The sequence below is a fragment of the Rhinoderma darwinii genome, chromosome 5 (assembly GCF_050947455.1).
Source record: "Rhinoderma darwinii isolate aRhiDar2 chromosome 5, aRhiDar2.hap1, whole genome shotgun sequence".
Classification (NCBI taxonomy): domain Eukaryota; kingdom Metazoa; phylum Chordata; class Amphibia; order Anura; family Rhinodermatidae; genus Rhinoderma; species Rhinoderma darwinii.
Window position 1 is genome coordinate 334,377,596 of NC_134691.1, and position 19,450 is coordinate 334,397,045.

Sequence of the window (19,450 nt, forward strand, 5' to 3'; positions counted from 1 at the left end):
AGTTCTATAAATTAGGGAACTTAAGGTGGCAACGTGGTAAAGTGGCCATCGGCCACTACACAGGACCAGAGGTGAGCACCAGAAGGGAGGAGGGGACCCCTTTTTCACTTTACTATGGGTTTTTGTCTCTCTACAGTGTATGCTAAATATTGTAACATTATTGTATCACATTCCAAACAATGTAACAAGTAAAGACCAACAATAAACAAGAGACTAATTATTACACACAAAAACATTAAAATATTTTACCGCAGTATTTACATGTAGGCGGTATTATTTAGGGCCCATGCACACGACCGTATTTTCATCCATCCGTAAATATACGGATCTGTAGCCGTCCGTAATTACGGAACCGCCCATAGACTTCTATGGTGAGTCCATGCCGAAATTACGGACAAGAATAGGACATGTTCTATATTTTACGGATCAGAACGGACACCCATCCGTAAAAATGCGGAAAGATGTCCGTAGTCCATAGAAATGAATGGGTTCGTAATTACGCATGAAAAATACGGTCGTGTGCATGGGGCCTTATTACTGATCTCATGGCGCTCATCAGCATTTTCAGTAATCATTTAGAAGAACCTCCTTTTTCTCCCGACTATGGATCATGTAGCGCTGCAGGTTTTACAAAGCGTTCCTGATTAAGAAGAGGAGAGAATTGAATGGCGTGCTGTAATCTGTATAACATAACGGCTCGTAGATTTTAATAGAATTTACTAAAGCAATTAAGTCCTATAATTATACAGATAATATACTCCGCTGCAAGATACTTTTTTTTTTACAGGATATAATTGCAGCATGTATTACAGCTACCTCTCCTCTACATAACAAGAAGGCAAAATCCCTGATGTGCCAGGTGACGTAGCACGAGGAAAATGCCAATGTATAAAATACTGGGCAATAACGTGGCACCAGTGTGAACAAAGCCTTAGCAGGGCCATAGCGTGAAATGCATGCTATACTGATGTTAGAAGGTCTTATGCACGCTTTAGGGTAATGGCTCAGCTATATTCAGCTTGACAGAACATGATGAGGTACCGCGGGTATCTAAGCCATGCTCTAAGCGTTCCCCTACCTATGCCACTTTCATACATACCATCACATTTGCAACAGTATAAGGTCCATAACTATAACTATAGTGGCAAAAATAGTGCTGGTGCCACTATGGAAGTCAATGTGATGCAGTGGCTAAGGAGGGGGGGGGTCAAGGGTCACTATGGGGGCCAATGTGGCTCTGTGGGGGCAAAATATTGAAGTGGTTATGAAGAATGCAGTAGTTAATATAGCTATGGGGGGGCCAATAACAGCATAAAATTGGGCTCTGCTGCTTGAGCAAATGGCTAAGGGAAGCAAAATATGGACTTATTCCATTGGTCTGTATGCTATGGGGGCAATATAAAATTGAACGGAGCTCTCACTATGACTGTGACTGCTCTTAATTTATAGGGTCGTGGCTGCAATTTAACCCTTGTTTTCCAACAGTAGTCCATCCCAGGAATCCCTATGGGGCCCAGAAATGTGTATTAACTCCATATGTGAAGGGGGCACCCCCTCTATTAGCCAAAATGGAGGACAAAGAGTAGATTCTCCTGTAAATGACTCAGTTCATCAATGCATTAAAGCTCACTGTAGAAGAAATGAAGACTAAATGACGACTTCTCCCAGGTGATCATGGGGGATCCCAGCAGTGAGAGGGGCTGCGATAAAACCATGGGTTACCGCCATTGTTACGGGACCACAATTCTCTGTGGCGGAGAAGTTACGTGACCGTAATGGAGTTTTTATGATAATCGTGCAACTTCTCCCTCATGGGAAACTTTGTGGTTGCAAGATTTGACAGTAACCTCGAGACAACCAAAACTTGCCATGAAGTCCCTCTTTGACCTAGGAAAATATTGGGGTTATGAATATTTACTAAATCCCATAAACCCCTTTTGAAGTAGATAAAATGACCAAAAATGAAGAACATCTCAAATAAAATACCAATTTCTTCTTTAGAGTTATCATTAAAATTCACCTCTTGCTTGCAGTCCGGGGCCACACGTCTCATAGGCTCCGGGGCTGTCTTGTCTGACGTACCAAGGAACCAGCTGGCATCTTCTCCACTTATGAGTTTTCCACCTATGGGCGAGACATTTATAAAAGACCGAGACTCTAAATCATGACTGTCAGGACGTTTCAATCATCCCGGTCATGATCATTTACTCTGTGCCATTCCACGGGCACTTTCTCATTTACTTGGCAGAAGCGGCGGGGGCTCTCTTAATGAAATACCCCCGCTCTATAACCACCACAAACCATCTGGATTAAACACATGGATCCGAGGTACCCAGGCATAGAAAATTAGGTTTTTGTGTCGTTGAGGCCGTCAATGAGAGGAACTACGGATTTCACAATGGCCCTGATCTCGCTCTGATTTGCTGGCATCATTTTTAAAGCAGATGTTTTGATTTCCCAGAGGTGGCGGCAAATTTGGACGACTTCACACCTCTAGTTCAAGCCATTGGGGACATCAGATGGAATAATCTGATTGTGGATTTTTCTAACGTATCCTATTGAACAAAGCGCTGTGAGATGATGGAAAGTCATATTAGGAAACGTTTCGGGGAGCCTGAGGACTCTGATTGTAAGATAGATAATAGGCTTTGTGTGTGACTGATAGAATGTTCTATGCTTCTATGAGATACATCAATAAAACACAATACATTAAAGGGGTTATGTGGGGACCGAAAAGTATTATCAGTGTAGTCACTGCAGGATGCGAGTACACTCACTAATATACATTCCGGTCCCCGTTGCGCTGATTATGAGATTTTGATCGATTTTTATAATGCTGGCGGGAAACCGGAAGTCTAGTGGCACAGTCTTCCTTGATGAGAACACGACTCTTTGTCATGTGACTTTAAATGTGCCGCACCATTCAAAGTCTGTGGGACTGATGGAGACAGTTGTGGGCAGCGCTCGGCTGTTTCCATCGGCCTCATAAACATTGAATCTAATGGCAGGGTGTATGCTCGATTGCCGCTCCATTCAAGCTCCTCCTCACTGAGGACGGTGCAATGAGCAGGATTGGGGGCTCATAACTACCGTTCTAGTGATCGCTCGGGGTTCCAGTGGTGGGGCTCCCGTTGATTAGTCATTTATCCCCGATCCTGTAGATAGGGAATAAATGTCAATCTTGGGAAAACCCCTTTAAGTATTGGAGAGTTGGCTCTTAATATTCAATTAAAGTGTTTTCTGGGATTTCACATTGATGAAGTATAGGCTATCAATGTGCGATCTGTAGGGGTCGACCCACAAGATCCCCATTAGTCAGCCAACACAGTGCTTTCCATGTCTGTGTGGTTGTGTCTGGTACTGCAGCTAAGTTCCATGGGAATATGAGGCTGCCCATGTGCCTCCTTTGGGGACCTTTGTAGAGACGGGGCCCATGTCAGGTTGGACTTGTGAGAACTTGCACAGGTATGTGATCACAGGTGCCACAATATCAACCCATGATAGATAGAACCTAGTGACAAGTGATTGGCTCCAAAGTCAGCTCCAAATGGGTTCTATTCTGCTCGACCTTTGGGGCCCATTATTAAGTCTGGGCCCTCCAGAGGATCCTAGTGAAAGCTGATGTGCATTACCACACACAGCTAAGTGGATGAGAGAGGCGCTGGTTCTGAGTACTGCAGTGAACAACCCCCAACAAACAATGGTTGTGTCGCCAAAGTTATTTTTTGATTTGTTCCTTTTTTTTGTGCAAATTCCTGGCACATATGACAACAGTAAGAGGGTGTAAGTGTGTCTAGTATACTGTAAGTTGCACCAAATATATTATGTAAAATGTATAATTTGATACATTTGTTGCAACATTGTTACAACACTATTGATAAATGTGCCCCAATGGGCTGTGGTACTGGGTCACATTAAACTTGCAGTGGACTCTGATCTCAACCCAGCGTGAAACTTGCTCTCTAATTGAAATCAATGGGAAGTGACTTTCCCACAATGGCCGTGCAATTGTTTCCATTGGAGTGACTCAAATCTAGTGATTCATTTGCTTGTGAAAAATGACTCGGGTATGGCCAGCTAAGCAAACAGACAACATAAGGGTTAACTGTATTTACCTACGGACTGCGTTTCGACTCCTCGGTAACAAGATGCAAGTTACCGAAGACCAAGAAGACGCGGCGACACTTAAGATTCAGCCTTTGAGATCCTTCCCTAGTCAAGGTAAGGTGGGAGAATGGAGCCCAATTACGGCGGCAGCAGCAGAGCTGGTGATGCGTTTTGTTGTGTCTGTCACCCATTGTCTCCCTATGTTTTATATTCCCTTTGTAAAAAAAAAAACCCCTTCCTGTCTTACAAGATAATGAAGAATTTGCGTCCAGAAAGCCTCATATTGTGTAACCTTCAGTAATGTTATTTATTTTGTTTGCATGAATCTCAGCTAATGTGCCCAGAACTACAACTCCTTAATGACTGCTGGGCTGTCGCCGACTCCTTTGATGTCAGTGACTGTGACTGATCGGACACAGTTGGGGCGGTTTATGAGCCGCAAAAGTGCAAATCTGCAGATTAAATGCTTCTTTGTGCTGCTTTTCTGCGAGTTTCTCTAATGTAACGCTGCTTGTAGACATACAGTAATTGCTGCCGACTAAAGAGTATGGGGGGGGGGGGAGCGACACAATAAATAGAACAGACACCCAAGGGGTCTGACATCACCTATAGACATCGAGCAGCGCTGAGAAACAGGAGAAATTGCAATGGCCATAATGCATATGACAGATACATTTTAAACCATGGATCTCCTTCCCTTGCTACATGCACCCACTAAACATCATTCAGGGGGGCTGCATTGTACTACCACTCACTCCAGGAACTGGGCAGATGCAAGGTCAAACTGTCCCACTAGAGGACAACCTTGAAGTGAATGTCCACCTTATAAACAACATGTCGTTTATAGGGCCAAAATGCTGTGCCAATTAATATCTTAATATATCTTGATAGTGGTCGGAGCTTAGTTTTTCCTAAACAGAGCTCCAAATCCCCTACAAAAACAAAATTAAATTCTAGCATTAAATTTTAAATTCCGTCAGTCACCACTAGGGGAAGCTTAGGAGCTTGGGGTTTTATTAATGATTTCAATGTATACCCAGTATGCAGTAAGCTCCCTCTAGTGGTGGCTGTAGGCTGGCAGAATTTTATACTTTAATATGGTGTACCACATTTTTATGTCTCGTCTATTTGTATGGATTCTGCTAGGGGTAGTTTTAAGGGCACTAATATGTTTTGGGCACAACTGACAATTTTGGGGCTAGTACTAGATTATGGGCATTGCTATGTGGATTACACATTTTTGTAGCAATTACTTATATGTGGCTGGTACATTTGTATGGACACTGCTCGGACTAGCTCTACTATATGGACAGTGATTTATGATTTCTATATTTGTATGTGCACTAGCTACATATATGTTGTAGTTTGGTCAATGATATGGTGCGCACATTTTTATCGGCAGTACTGGGTCTGGCACTATTGTAAGGGCGCCCCTATACGGCGAATACATTTCTACAAGGAGTGGCACTACTGTATGGGAACTGATATACGATAACACATTGACATTGCGAGAAATGGTACTTCTGCATGGGCACTTATATAAGGCTGGCACATATGTATAGTATTGGGACTGTAAGTCTGTATGGGCACTGATATATGGCCAGTACAATTGTATGGACACTTCAAAGACTGATATTTCTTTATGGGCACTGATATTTGGCACATCCCTTTCCATGGGCACCACTATGACTGGCACTACTACACAGGCACAGGCATACAGCTAGCATATTTTTACGGACATCACCTCGGCTTTATGGGTACTGATAAATAGCTGGAACAATTGTATAGGCAGTATAAGGACTGGTACTACTGTATGGGCATTCATACATTGCTGGCACATTTGTATATGCAATATAAGGACTGGTACTACTGTATGGGCACTGATATGTAGCTGGCACATTTGTATAGGCAATATAAGGACTGGTACTACTGTATGGGCACTAATATCTAGCTGGCACATTTGTATAGGCTATACAAGGAGAGGTACTACAGTATGGGCACTGATATCTAGCTGGCACATTTGTATATGCAGTATAATGACTGGTACTACTATATGGGCATTAATACATTGCTGGCACATCTGTGTAGGCAGTATTAAGACTGGTACTACTGTATGTGCACTGATATATATATAGCTGGCACATTTGTATAGGCAATACAAGGAATGGTACTACTGTATGGGCACTGATATCTAGCTGGCACATTGGTATAGGCAGTATAATGACTGGTACTACCGTATGGGAACTGATATCTAGCTGGCACATTTCTATGGACAACACTAGGACACTATTATAGAGGCAGGATTAGGACTGACATACAGAGTTATATGCCTGAGACATATACTTCTTATGGGCACTAATATATAGGGGGGCACAATTCAATAGATTATCTATTTTTTTAAATAACCTATAAATGTCTTTTTAACAATAGAAATCAGAATTTTCCAGATATAGTTTTCCCCCCTAAAAAAATTTAGGAACATTTTATCTAGAATGATGGACAATAACTGGAATTTCGTAAACTACAACAAAAGACTAAACTCAGCGACACCCACCAGAGAGGAAAAAAATCAATATATTAAAAAAAAAAAGCAAATAAAATATTTACTCAGCAGATAGTGGGGCAGAAATTTAATAAAGACTCAATCAATGTTTCTCCAGCCTCTGAAGACGCTGAGCCGTAATGACAGGATCTGACAATTTAGACACGGACAGCTTAGAAATTCATCTTCCCAAGGTGACAAAATCAGATTTAATGAGTGGAAAGAGCTGCAGCCTAAATTCTGCGGCTCAACATGGGTTTCTCTCACCTGTAAGTGTGACAGGCGGCGGGCGGCTCACAGTCGTTGTCCTCATGTAACGTGTCAGGACAGTCGCGGCCTCCATAGGACGGGTACTGAATAATGACACGGTGGCGAGTCTGCTTCTTAACAGTGAGGGCCCCTAAACATACAAGAACGCCAAATTTATTATGGAAACATAAAATGTGTACAAAATACAATAGCAATAACATAAAACTGCTAATGCGCATTTACGGTATATGGGAGAGATGGCTTATTATTATTTTTTATTCTAATGATAGGCAAATATTGTAAGTCCGAATTATAGTTTTGTCGACAGAAATATTTCAGTGCAATATAAATAACAGATGATGGAAATAAAAAAGAAAATAAGAACAACGAAAAATAGTTGTCAATCATAAGCCTTAGACCTCATTCAGACGGAAGTATTTAACATCCGTATTTTGACCGTGTTTACTAAGATCCGTAACACGTTGTGCAAAAACGGCAAATAAACGCCAGTAGCGTCTTGGCATACACTCGCCTTTCAATACGTGACCGCATTTTAAAAATCACAAAACATGCCCTATCGCTTGGTGTTTTATGGAAACCATTAGGGTCTAAGAGTTTAGTTGTAAGAAACAGCGTAGATGTAAAGGGGAATGGATATAAAAAGAGTTTCCTAAAATAAGAGATCATAAGGTTTCTCCCTACTAAGACCCATAGCGATCAGTTATAATCTGTGGGAGAACCTGGCAGCAAGTGTTCAATTCTCCAGCAGTGCCACTAGAGGGGAAATAAAGCATTACACGGTTCTTATTGGCTGTCTGTGTAATACACAGAAGCGTTGGGTCCTCCAGATGCTCTTTGTAGCTGCTGTCTGCTCTGACTAATAGATGAGCGTTCTGAAATGGGGGACCCCAAATACTCAAATTTTCCTAAAAGGAAATTGAAAATGGGTTTTCTAAACTAGACAACAAGTACTGTCTCACTGGCTTCCAAATCTCTAATTATTTAAAGATATTATTCAAGCCCTAAAAATAACCCAAACAGGCATCAAATGGGTAACAAAAAGTAATATACTTATATATACTTTGTTTGGACACTTAAAATGTTATGAGCTATGGATGAAAAAACACAGGTGGACATTGGTGGGGTCTGTGGGTCTCCAATACTAATAGCTTGTCGGTAGACATGCCAACACTGATAAATCTAGACCAACTTCTTGACTATCAAAGTTCATGGACCTCCTTATCCCATCCTAATATCTATCAAAACATTCTAATCAGAGGTGGAACTTGAAGCACCTGGGCTCCAATGCTAAATATGCAATAAGGTCCCTACCTACTATGCGTTATTTATAATACTGGTGTCTTTTTGTGTGGCAGAGGGGCCATTGCCCCCTCAGGCACAAGGATATTATAGCAACTGCCTCCTCTGCACCACCCTATAGCTACGCCCCTGATTCTAACGTTGGTAAATCATGGCCGACCTACAAAAAGTCCATGCTCTCGAATATTCAGTTTTTTTTATCAAACTTTTTGGTGTTTTCAGGGCTTTTTCTAGATTTCCTGCCTGTACACCACGCTAATCCGCCAGAGATGGAAAATGACAGGGATGTGCCAAAATGCTGCCCTCAGTCAAGGAAGTGTCCCACTGAGATGAAGTCCTCACCTCATGGATGGTGCATGTCTTTTGACATCTGATATTTTAGCAGCTACGCAGCTAGATGACTAGAGATAAGTGAATTCCCCGAAATTCATTTCAGGTCCGATCGGTTGAACCGGCCATCAAATTCGATTCGGTCTGAATAAAATCATTATGAATCGAAAGTGCCCTGATTGCCTTAAAATTTCATGTATGACACTCAAAGGTCTTCTAGGACTGTATCCAGCCTCTTTTAATGGTAGTTGGTGGTAACAAACAACCTGCTTAACAACACTCTGCAACACTATGTTTATACACACACACGCTGGTATCGGAAGAAGCAATGGCTTTTCAACAATTGGTCCAAAAATTATCCCTTTTTGGTGCGTAGCAACTGGTTTGATGTCATTCTAAAGAAAATATATACATACTGTATATATTATCCACCACTCCCACCGTGCCACGACTATATGTGCCAGTGACAGTGTGCCTGATCGTCATGGAAAAAAAAGCAGCAATGGCTTTTTACTCTATTTTAAAAGTAAATTGTTACTTAGACTGGAATATAATGGCGCTGTATAAATGCTTGACACAGAATAATAATACGCCAATTTTGGTGGCGCTATTAGATATATGCAAAGCAGTGAGTGACGTCACATCCATGACTTCTGTATCAGCAGGTAGGGGCACGGTAACAGGACCAGGATTAATATTATTGATAAAATTTGTGAATGATGAAATGAAGATTTGTGATTCACATATTAATGTAAGAATTGTATAGCTGCAGCAACACTCACTAACAGCAATGGCTGCCTGTCTAACTAGCACACTGACACTGACTGACTCCTATCTCTCTCTAAAATCTATCTCTATCAAACTATTGTAAATCTAACTATCTATTCTCTTCCCATCACTATGAAACACACTAACACTAATCCACTATCTATCTGTGTTCTGTGTTTTACTGTCTCCCACTCCCTGTCTGATGTCCTCTCTCTCCTATCTGTATCCTCACAAAGCAGCAATATTTCCTGATTGGCCTGTTTATAGTAGCTATGACTCATACAACTGTCATCAGTGACTCACACCTATACCCCTCATGACTGGCTGTTCTAGAGGCATTATTGGGATGCCCGCCGCCCTAGGTTATGTGATCCTTCTTCGCTGTTAGGGAAAAGGTTAGGGAAAATTCAAAACTTTTGGGAAATTTATTACGCATTTGATTTGTGTAGAATTTATTCACTTATCTCTATACATGACTTACAGATCTGACTCAAAACCCTGTTAACATGCAGCTGAAAAAAAACGGCAATTTGTGGCAAAATCTGCTGCATATATTTATGTGGCCTAAGAATATTATAATGTTTACAGATGTTGACCAACCTGTATCTAATCAGAGCATTGTAATGTTCTCACATGTAACCAAACTGGCTGTAACCAACCAAAGCATTAAAAAAAATTCCAATGTCTGGATGAACCAGTATCCAGAGCCTTCTTATATTTTTGGGGTAGGGGGTGTAGAGTATAGCTATAGGGGGTGCAGAGGTAACAGTCACACCCGGGCCCTAGAGCCTGATGGGGCGTAAAAGGTTCCTCAGCCAAATAAGAAGACACCAGTATTATAAATGGCACATGGTAGGTGAGGGGCCCTGCTAGAAGTTTTGTATTGGGGCCAATAAGCTTCAAGTACCACCTCTTATCCATAGGACTAGGCAGCCTTTAATGTCTATAAAACTATTCGAATCGATAGAAATGAGAACTAACAAGGATGCTCCAGGTCATGGTCAGATCATAATGAATGAGAGGTGGAAAATGCTCAGCTAGTACTCGTCGTGGTCTTGCATGGTCAAGTGGCCACCAGAAAATGGACAATCTCTTTAAATATATTTTGGTTTTCACTGTTTACTTTGTATATAATTGTCTATAAATCTTACAAAAAAACAGGTTAAGAAATATCTAAAAGTCTTTTTCTCTTTCTTTTACCTTCTTGGCAGGTGGTAGGGCACGGAGTCCAGTCACTATATGGGGTAACAATACAGTCTTTCCGGCATGGCAACAAACATGGCCTCATCGTCTCAGGTCGAAGACTTTCAGGACATCTAGACAATAGAGAATGAAAAGAAATGACTGTGTATACGTGCTTGTGATTAGAGAACATGGTTACTTGAAAGTCTTCAAACTTTTTTGTTTGTGACAGCATCTGAATATTGTCTTTGAAGAGATGTGGTATTGACTATGAAAGGAGCTAAATGTTTCTATGTAGTTGTGTATGGTGTGGAAAAACCAACCTTGACGACTGGCCAAAAATGATGGCAACCAGTGCAGCCCCCACCCCATGAGTAACATGACCACAATACGTAGAGACACTGGGCCGTATTTACAAAGGGAAAACCAGTTAATTTAAAAAAAAAAAAATCCCGATGGCACATGCTACAGTACATGATACATTTGTGGCAATTCACATCATACAAGACACACTTACTACCTCATGGCTGTCACACATTTTTGTGCCACAAAATGGTTCTAGTCCGTAATAACTTTGGGCCACTATTGTGAGTTGTATGGCCCCGCTATAGTTTACTGAGATTACAATGGAACCTCTAAGTCCTACTGGACCCTGGTATCTGCCCAGGTTTCTCCGGTGCTGATGCTAGGGGCTGTATATAGATACATGGTAAATTTATGATACTTGTGAAAGAAGTCCTAATGACCATGAACACTTCCCCTGCTTATACCATCGGGTGAAGATATGGAACCCTTAAACCCTAGAGAACCCTGGCATCTGCCCAGATTTGTGAGGTGCTGACTTTGGGCCCTGTACATGTATATATTGTACAACTAAAAAACAAATGGTCAGGGCCGGCACAGGTTATTTGTGGTCCCTTGGACGACTGAGTCACAATTGGCCTCCTGCTTGACCAGCAACTTTAACCTGATCAAGATGGAAGCACCAAGCTCCCGAAGGCACTGGTTTTTGGCCAGGTTTGACTGGTGTTGTTGCTCGGCCCGGGATACGGATATATTATGAAATACGAAAAATGGATAGGGCCAGAATGAGGTATATGTGGGTTTCCAGAGGACGGAGACACAGTGGGCCTCCCCTCTAACCTACCATTGATGTAACAAGTACTGTATAGAGCATGTTTACTCAGATTAACATGGACCATTCAAGCCCCAACGGGCCCAGGCATCTGCATAAATTTAACTCTTTTTCAGTTATACCTGTTAAGGGGAATTCTGGGTGACAACCAATATGGCCGTCATTACAACTCACACATAGAGGTTGTCCCCCAGTCTTCCTAGACTCTTACAATAGCAAATCCCCAACTCCTTACTTTTTAGGTCCGACTTGTCCGACATTGACTCTCACACAGATGACTTTTCTTGTTTGCATCCCAACTGCGCACGCGGCCTCACCATTCCAACTGGAAGAGTTAAAGACGGAAACAGAGACGTCTTCAGTGCACTGGCCCCAGGGACCCGTGTGCCAATGATATACGGTACAAGGATGCTCATTGCAACTGCGAATCTCCTGCAGAGCGTTACTCTCAGGGCACTGGACACCTCCTGCAACAAAGTCCAAGAGAAGAGAGATGTGACTTTACACTGAGATACATCACTGCAGAAAATGACGGTGACAGATAGCCGGCTGTATACTGCACTGCATGCTGGGTATTCTCAACAAAAAGCAAAGAATTACAAATAGGACATTTAATTACTCCGGTTTCAATTCTCCCTAAATGAACAGAGTGAAGTCGGCGAGATAATGAGATTATTGACAGGGAATTTCAGTCGTCTCCAGCTCTTTGCTCGGCAGCCATCAAATGCCATTAAAGTGATCATCAATCTCTTCCAGGATTCATTGTGTAGCGGTGTCCGACAAGTGATCTTACACGGAAAGGTTATAGAGAAATCCACAGAGGAAACCACCCGCCAATCAAATGTACAGCATAGCCTGGATGTCTTATTCAGCGGTATATACACTGTATAATATCTATCTATCTATCTATCTATCTATCTATCTATCTATCTATCTATCTATCTATCTATCTATCTATCTATCTATCTATCTATCTATCTCATATCTATCTCATATCTATCTATCTATCTCATATCTATCTATCTCCTATCTATCTATCTATCTATCTATCTATCTATCTATCTATCTATCTATCTATCTATCTATCTATCTATCTATCTATCTATCTATCTATCTATCTCTCATATCTATCTATCTCTCATATCTATCTATCTATCTATCTATCTATCTATCTATCTATCTATCTATCTATCTATCTATCTATCTATCTATCTATCTATCTATCTATCTATCTATCTATCTATCTCATATCTATCTATCTATCTATCTATCTATCTATCTATCTATCTATCTATCTATCTATCTATCTATCTATCTATCTATCTATCTATCTATCTCATATCTATCTATCTATCTCATATCTATCTATCTATCTATCTATCTATCTATCTATCTATCTATCTATCTATCTATCTATCTATCTATCTATCTATCTATCTATCTATCTATCTATCTATCTATCTATCTATCTATCTATCTATCTATCATCTAACTCATATCTATCTCTCTAGATGTCCCTATATGTGATGCGCCAGTTTATATGCAGTTTAAGAACACTGAAACGAAGATGATATTGATGGCAGTCCAAGGGTCATATTCATTTTCTGCATGATCACATCAGCCATTCGGTATTCTTTTCCCCTAAAGCTATAAAACAGGTTACACATAAAATGAATGGCCTTTTATACCTTTGTTCAGTCTGTAGTCTTGTGAAAATTCAGTTTTGTAACAAGAACCTAGACGCTAGTTAAAGGAGTTTTCCCTCCATAGACAAATATAGAATATCTACAGAATATGTTATAAATGTCTAAAGCTGAGCCCCCATTCCTGGACCCTTATTTATTTAGAAAAAAATCTGCCCCCTGTTTTGCCAGGGAAGCAGCCGCCACATCCAGGCAGATATTGTATAGATGGGTGGCTGTGCATGTACATGGTCCTCTGTGTCATCGGGTCAGCGTCAACGGTGGAATAGACATTTATGGCGCTATAGCAGGTCTGCATGAGGACTAAGTAGACAATGAAATACATTTTTAGCAAATTTACTATTTATGTATTATTAGAAACCGCCTCTAGAAATGCCAACCTTAAAGGGACCCTTCTCTAAAGATAGCCGCCCCGCTGATCAGCTGAGATCTTGTTGACCCTACATTTCCTCTGTAGTGACCTCTGCAGGGAAAATGTAGTATTACATGCAGGCCATTCAAGTGAATGGCTGTTCATGTAAGACATGGACAGGTCGGGTCCGCCAGAGTGGAAACCTCTCTGGCTTAACAGTTACTCACTCTGGCTCATAGAGGGGGGTTCCAAGCAGGAGACCCCTCTATGAAGTACATATGTCCTAATGATATTTTAATCAAAATAATATCTACATTTTATTTATATGGGTGCATATACAGTATATACGTATTTGAATCAATAGTATTAGGTAGCACATAGCTATATAAATCAATATATATATAATTTACTTTTTATATTTTATTTTTTATGTAATTTTTTGTATTCTAAATAACAAAGTCATTTTAATTCACTGTGAAACTGTGGACTAAAAATCCTCTTGGCAAAATGTCACAGCGATAGATTATTTATTTTTTGGATTCAGGAACGTCAGAGAAGATTGACTGGAGCTTCAGGGACAAAAGTCATTTCATAAGAAGCTTTTTTTATTCCTTGGCCAAAAAGTCCCTGAGTGCTGAAAATGTCTTATAATTCAATTTCATTTTTAGCCATACAAATATCTCGGGCAGTAGACCCTAGTGTCATTTTTTTGATCTTTCTCAATTAATTGCTATAATACCTGTGTCTATGTTTGAGTTTGAATATTTATTGTAAAAAAAAATAAAAAAAAAGACCATTGTGATCAAATGACTTTAATTGATCAAATATTTATAATTTGATACCACCGTCCCATTTTTAAAAAAAAATCGATTCATTTTGAAAATTTTTTAATCATTAATTTAATTTATTGAATTTAATTAGAAAATGTATTTTGTGTAGGAAATTAATAATTAACTCCTTAACGCCGAAGGACGGATATATCCGTCCTCAGCAGCTGCTAGTTCGCGCAGGAGGACGGATATATCCGTCCTGTGATGGCGCGGGTACTGCCAGTGTACCCACGCGATCAGTGGCAGGAGCACGGCTGTTATACACAGCCTGGCTCCTGCTGCAACTGCCGGAATCGAAGCGCGTGCCGATTCCGGCAGTTTAACCCATTAAATGCCGCTGTCAATAGTGACAGCGGCATTTAATGTGTTTGACAGAGGGAGGGAGCTCCCTCTGTCACCCGATCGGCGCCCCCGCAAACAAATCGGGGGTCGCCGTCGGGTTTCCATGACAGCCGGGGGTCTAACAAAGACCCCCAGGTCTGTCTTCAGCATCTGCCTGTTAGGCGATGCCGGAGGCATGACCTAACAGGTTGCCTGTCAGTTTTACACTGACAGGCAATAATGCTTCGGTATACTAAGTATACCAAAGCATTATATATGCGATCAGCAGATCGCATAGTGAAGTGTCCTGATGGGACTTTAAAAAAAAATGACAATCAGTTAAATAAAGTTGGTGGAAAAAAAACAAAAAACATTACAGTGAAAATCAAATAAAACGACTTTTTTGGCCCAAAAAGTGGTTTTATTTAGTAAAACTGTCAAAACAAATCACACATACACATATATGGTGTCCCCGCGATCGTAACGACTTGACCAATAAAATGAACACATTAATTAAACCGCCGGATGAACGGCGTCCAAAGAAAACGCAAAAAACAACGGCAACATTCTCTCTTTTCTCCCATTCCCCCCATAAAAAATAAAATAAAAGTTAATCTATAAGACCTATGTACCCCAAAATAGTACTAATGAAAACTACACATTGGCCCGCAAAAATCAAGCCTACATACGACCACATCGACGGAAAAATAAAAACGTTACAGCTCTTGGAACGCGGCGATGCAAAAACAAGTAATTTTTTTCTAAAAGGGTTTCTATTGTGCAAACGTAGGAAAAACATATAAAACCTTTACATATTTGGTATCCCCGTAATCGTGCCGACCCATAGAATAAAGTTAACATGTTATTTACGCTGCATAGTAAACGGCGTAAATTTATAACGTGAAAATCAATGCTGGAATAGCGGCTTATTTTCAATTCTCTCCTAAAATAAAGTTAATAAAAGTTAATCAATATGCTATATGCATCTAAAAATGGTGCAATTACAAAATACAACTCGTCCCGCAAAAAACAAGCCCTTATACGGCTATGTCGACGGAATAAAAAAACAGTTACGACTCTTGGAATGCGACCGTGAGAAAACAAAAAATAATCCTTGGTCATTAACGTGCAAAATGGCCCGGTCATTAAGGGGTTAAATACAAAAACTGTTCCATGTCTTACCGTCACCAGGATAAGCAAGGATCGTGCGGGATCGTGACTGTTGCCCTTCTGTGGTTTTTCCAGAGCAGGTATGAGAACAGGCCGACCATTCGGACCAAGAGCTCACAACACAATCATTGGGACATGGAACGTCACAGGCAATAGGGATTGGGTATATGGCATCTCTGCATAGTTGTCTGTCCACCTCCTCCCCTGCGATTAGAAACGTCACACATAGTTATTCATTTACTATAATACACAATATGAAGAAAAGTATTTGCCCCCCTCTTAATCATTGATTTCAGATGTCCCATCTCCCCAGGTGTATAACATCCGGCACTCGCCATGCAGTCACTTTACAGACATCAGTGATAGAACGGGTCGTTGTACAGAGATCAGTGACTTCCAGCGCGGTCCTGTAATAGGACGTCACCGATGTAACAAGTCAGTTCTGGAATTGTCTTCCCTCCTAGATATTCCCCGTCACCTGTGACTGATATTATTGCAACGTGAAGGAACCCGGCGCAACTCAGCCACGAAGTGCAGACCACGTAAACTTACAGAGCGGGGGGCCAAGTGCTGAGGAGCAAGTGTAGAAAAGTTGCCAACGCTCTGCTGACAATAACTGCAGAGTACAGACCTCCTCTGGTATTAACATCCACACACTGTGCCCGGGAGCTTCATGGCATGGGGGCCGAGCAGCTGCAGCCAGCCTCACATCCCCAAGCACAATGCCAAGCGTCAGATGGAGGGGGGTAAAGCCGCCGCCAAGCGTCAGATGGAGGGGGGTAAAGCCTCCGCCACTAGACTCTGGCACAGCGGAAACGTGTTCTATGGAGTGACGCTTCTCTATCTGGCGGTCTAATGATGAGTCTGGGTTTGGGGAATGCCAGGAGAGCGTTACCTGCCTGACTGCATTGTGCCAGCTGTAAAGTTTGCTGGAGGAGGGGTAATGCTATGGGATGTTTTTCAGTGGTCGCCCCCTTATATCCAGTGAAGGGAGATTTACTAGTGATTTATTTCACTTCATGTTGGGATTTCACTTATCTGGAGCGATTTTGAAGATATTTTTTAGCTACTCGATGTATTCCTATGGGCAGCGAGTTATCTCTCACTACAAAACCCAAGTCCATGTCTAGCCCCGGCCTTAGAAGCGACTGTTATTTTGTCACGGACAGCCAATAATATACTTCACTGGAAAAATAATTAGACCGGGGTTATAATAGCCTAAAATGTAACCTTTAATATGTCATTTAGTATAAATGTATGAAGCCGGAACAACATTTAATAAAATATATATTGATATATACAGTACGTGCTACCAGGCGTTATTTGATGTCGGTAACAATCAATAACAGTTGTAAACACGGACCAATGTCGGCACCTTATTAGACGCCCCGGTTTCCTCTTAATCAGGTTGGAAATCCATCAGTATTATTGCGATTTGAAAAATACTAATACGTTTTGTATATTTCTATAAGACTGTCCTCCCCACAGATTGTAAACCGTGATGATCAATAATCAGAAGGCTACGGTGCATCAATAGAGATATCTAGCTATTCATTGAGCCGACTATCTAGCCCTAGAAGAGCCGCCAGTGGGATGGATGGCAATAAGCCCATAATGCACTCAATTACAGTGGTAATAGGAATTAAAAGTAAAAATAATCTGTAACGACCCCTCATGAGATAGAAGAAAAAAAATAAACAATAGGTAAATGCTAATTGTACCTTAAAGGGGTTTTTCCATAATCAATATTTAACCCCTATCCTCGGGATAGGGGATGATTATCTGATCGGTGGGGGTCCGACCGCTGGGACCCCCAACGATTACAAGAATGGGCTTACTGTGCCGCTCCTGGGAGCCCCATAGGAATGAAGCAGTAATGCACATGCTCGGCCACCGCTCCATTCATTTCTATGGGGCTGCCAAAGATAGCGCTCGGCAGCCCCATAGAAATCAACAGAACTGTGGTAGAACATGCGCACTACCACATCATTCCTATGGGACTCACAGGTCAGCCCGTTCTCTGAATCGGTGAAGGTCCCAGGTGTTGGACCCCCATCGATCAGATATTTATCTCCTATCAAGGCCCTGCCTGAAGGCTGAAATAAAAATGTTCTGGCTGTTGGAATGCCTCAAGGCAAGAAAACTTTAAAATATGCCTCGTCCTTAATGTTAAAATTGTCGGTGTCCTTAATGGGTTGAAGCGGTCGTCTCAGGATAGACATTGGTGACATATCTGAAGAATTAATATGTGATCTGCAGAGGAGCCGAATTGCTGTGACCGCACAGATTACTAGAAATGTTGGAAAAACAAACAAAAGTAAAGGATCCAGCGCAATCAATTACAATAGAACATAGTTCCAATTTTATTTGGGTGATTTAAAAAAGATCGATCCCGAGTGTAGTATTTAGAGATAGGTAGATAGGTGCCTACGCGATTCAGACGCACACCACGTCCTTCCTCATGGCTTTTAAATCACCCAAATAAAATTGGAACTATGTTCTATTTTAATTGATTGCACTGGATCCTCTACTTTTGTTCGTTTTTCCTGTCTTCAATACCGTGAGCCGTCACGGAGATCCAGGCGCAGAGCGCAGAAAACCTGCATTCAAGGTGTGCTGGAGGATCCCTCCCACAGTTTTGTTTGTATTACTAGAAATGTTATCTGCACTATGAAAGCAGCTGCCACTTAATTTTCTATCCGCTCTGCTTTTTTCAGAGGTCAGATCGTTGGCCCTTTATAGACATCGAGTAACCAATGGGCTGCCCACAAAAAGTCAAATGGAACAGTAGAGTAGGTGCTATAGCGGTCTACTAGCTCTGCTGCCACTTTGTTCTAGTGATCATTGGTGTTACGATCACCCGAGAAACGATCAGGTAAGTTGACCTTAGGTTCCACCGGAGTTGCGACTGGAACGACTGCTTGGGCCTGCGTAGTTTCGTGCTGTTGGACTCTCACGGCCAGAACTTGTACCACCTGAGTCAGATCGTGAATCTGATCCACCAGAGCTTGCATAGGTTCCATCGTGAAAGGATAATATAAATCGACTTGTAATTATGTTATGGAATTGCAAGTTGAGCAATTCCTCAAAGGCTGCTGTAAGATAAGGAGAAAAAGAGCCACGGCGCCACTTGGTGTGGATCAAGGAAATTGGAGGTGAGAAGGGGAAGGGGATATATATGCTCACCGTGAGGTTTGGAAGAGTTCAGCGCTGGGGTCCACGGGGTAGCTGCTGCCAGATCCGGGCCGGTCACCGGGGTGATCGCTTGGGTACGAGAGATGCAGGTAAAACAAATGGATCTATAACGGCGCTGCTGCTTAATGTGGACGAGGTAAGTATCCAGAAGTCAGGTTTGAGTTTAGGTAAACTGTTTATTCGCAACGCGTTTCAGCGCCGAACTGGCGCTTTCATCAGGCATCTGATGAAAGCGCCAGTTCGGCG

General features: G+C 41.6%; 1 protein-coding gene across 1 annotated transcript in view; it reads right to left on the bottom strand.

Annotated features, from left to right (window-relative positions):
* The window catches only part of THSD7A (thrombospondin type 1 domain containing 7A), a 413,050-nt gene that overhangs the window by 63,044 nt on the left and 330,556 nt on the right, over nt 1–19,450 (bottom strand). Inside the window, exons 11-15 of the mRNA XM_075827763.1 lie at nt 16,022–16,213; nt 11,869–12,100; nt 10,517–10,632; nt 6,917–7,049; nt 2,021–2,124 (exon numbers count right to left, since the gene is read on the bottom strand). Coding sequence (XP_075683878.1) covers nt 2,021–2,124; nt 6,917–7,049; nt 10,517–10,632; nt 11,869–12,100; nt 16,022–16,213 — 777 coding nt within the window. The remainder of the gene's footprint in view (nt 1–2,020; nt 2,125–6,916; nt 7,050–10,516; nt 10,633–11,868; nt 12,101–16,021; nt 16,214–19,450) is intronic.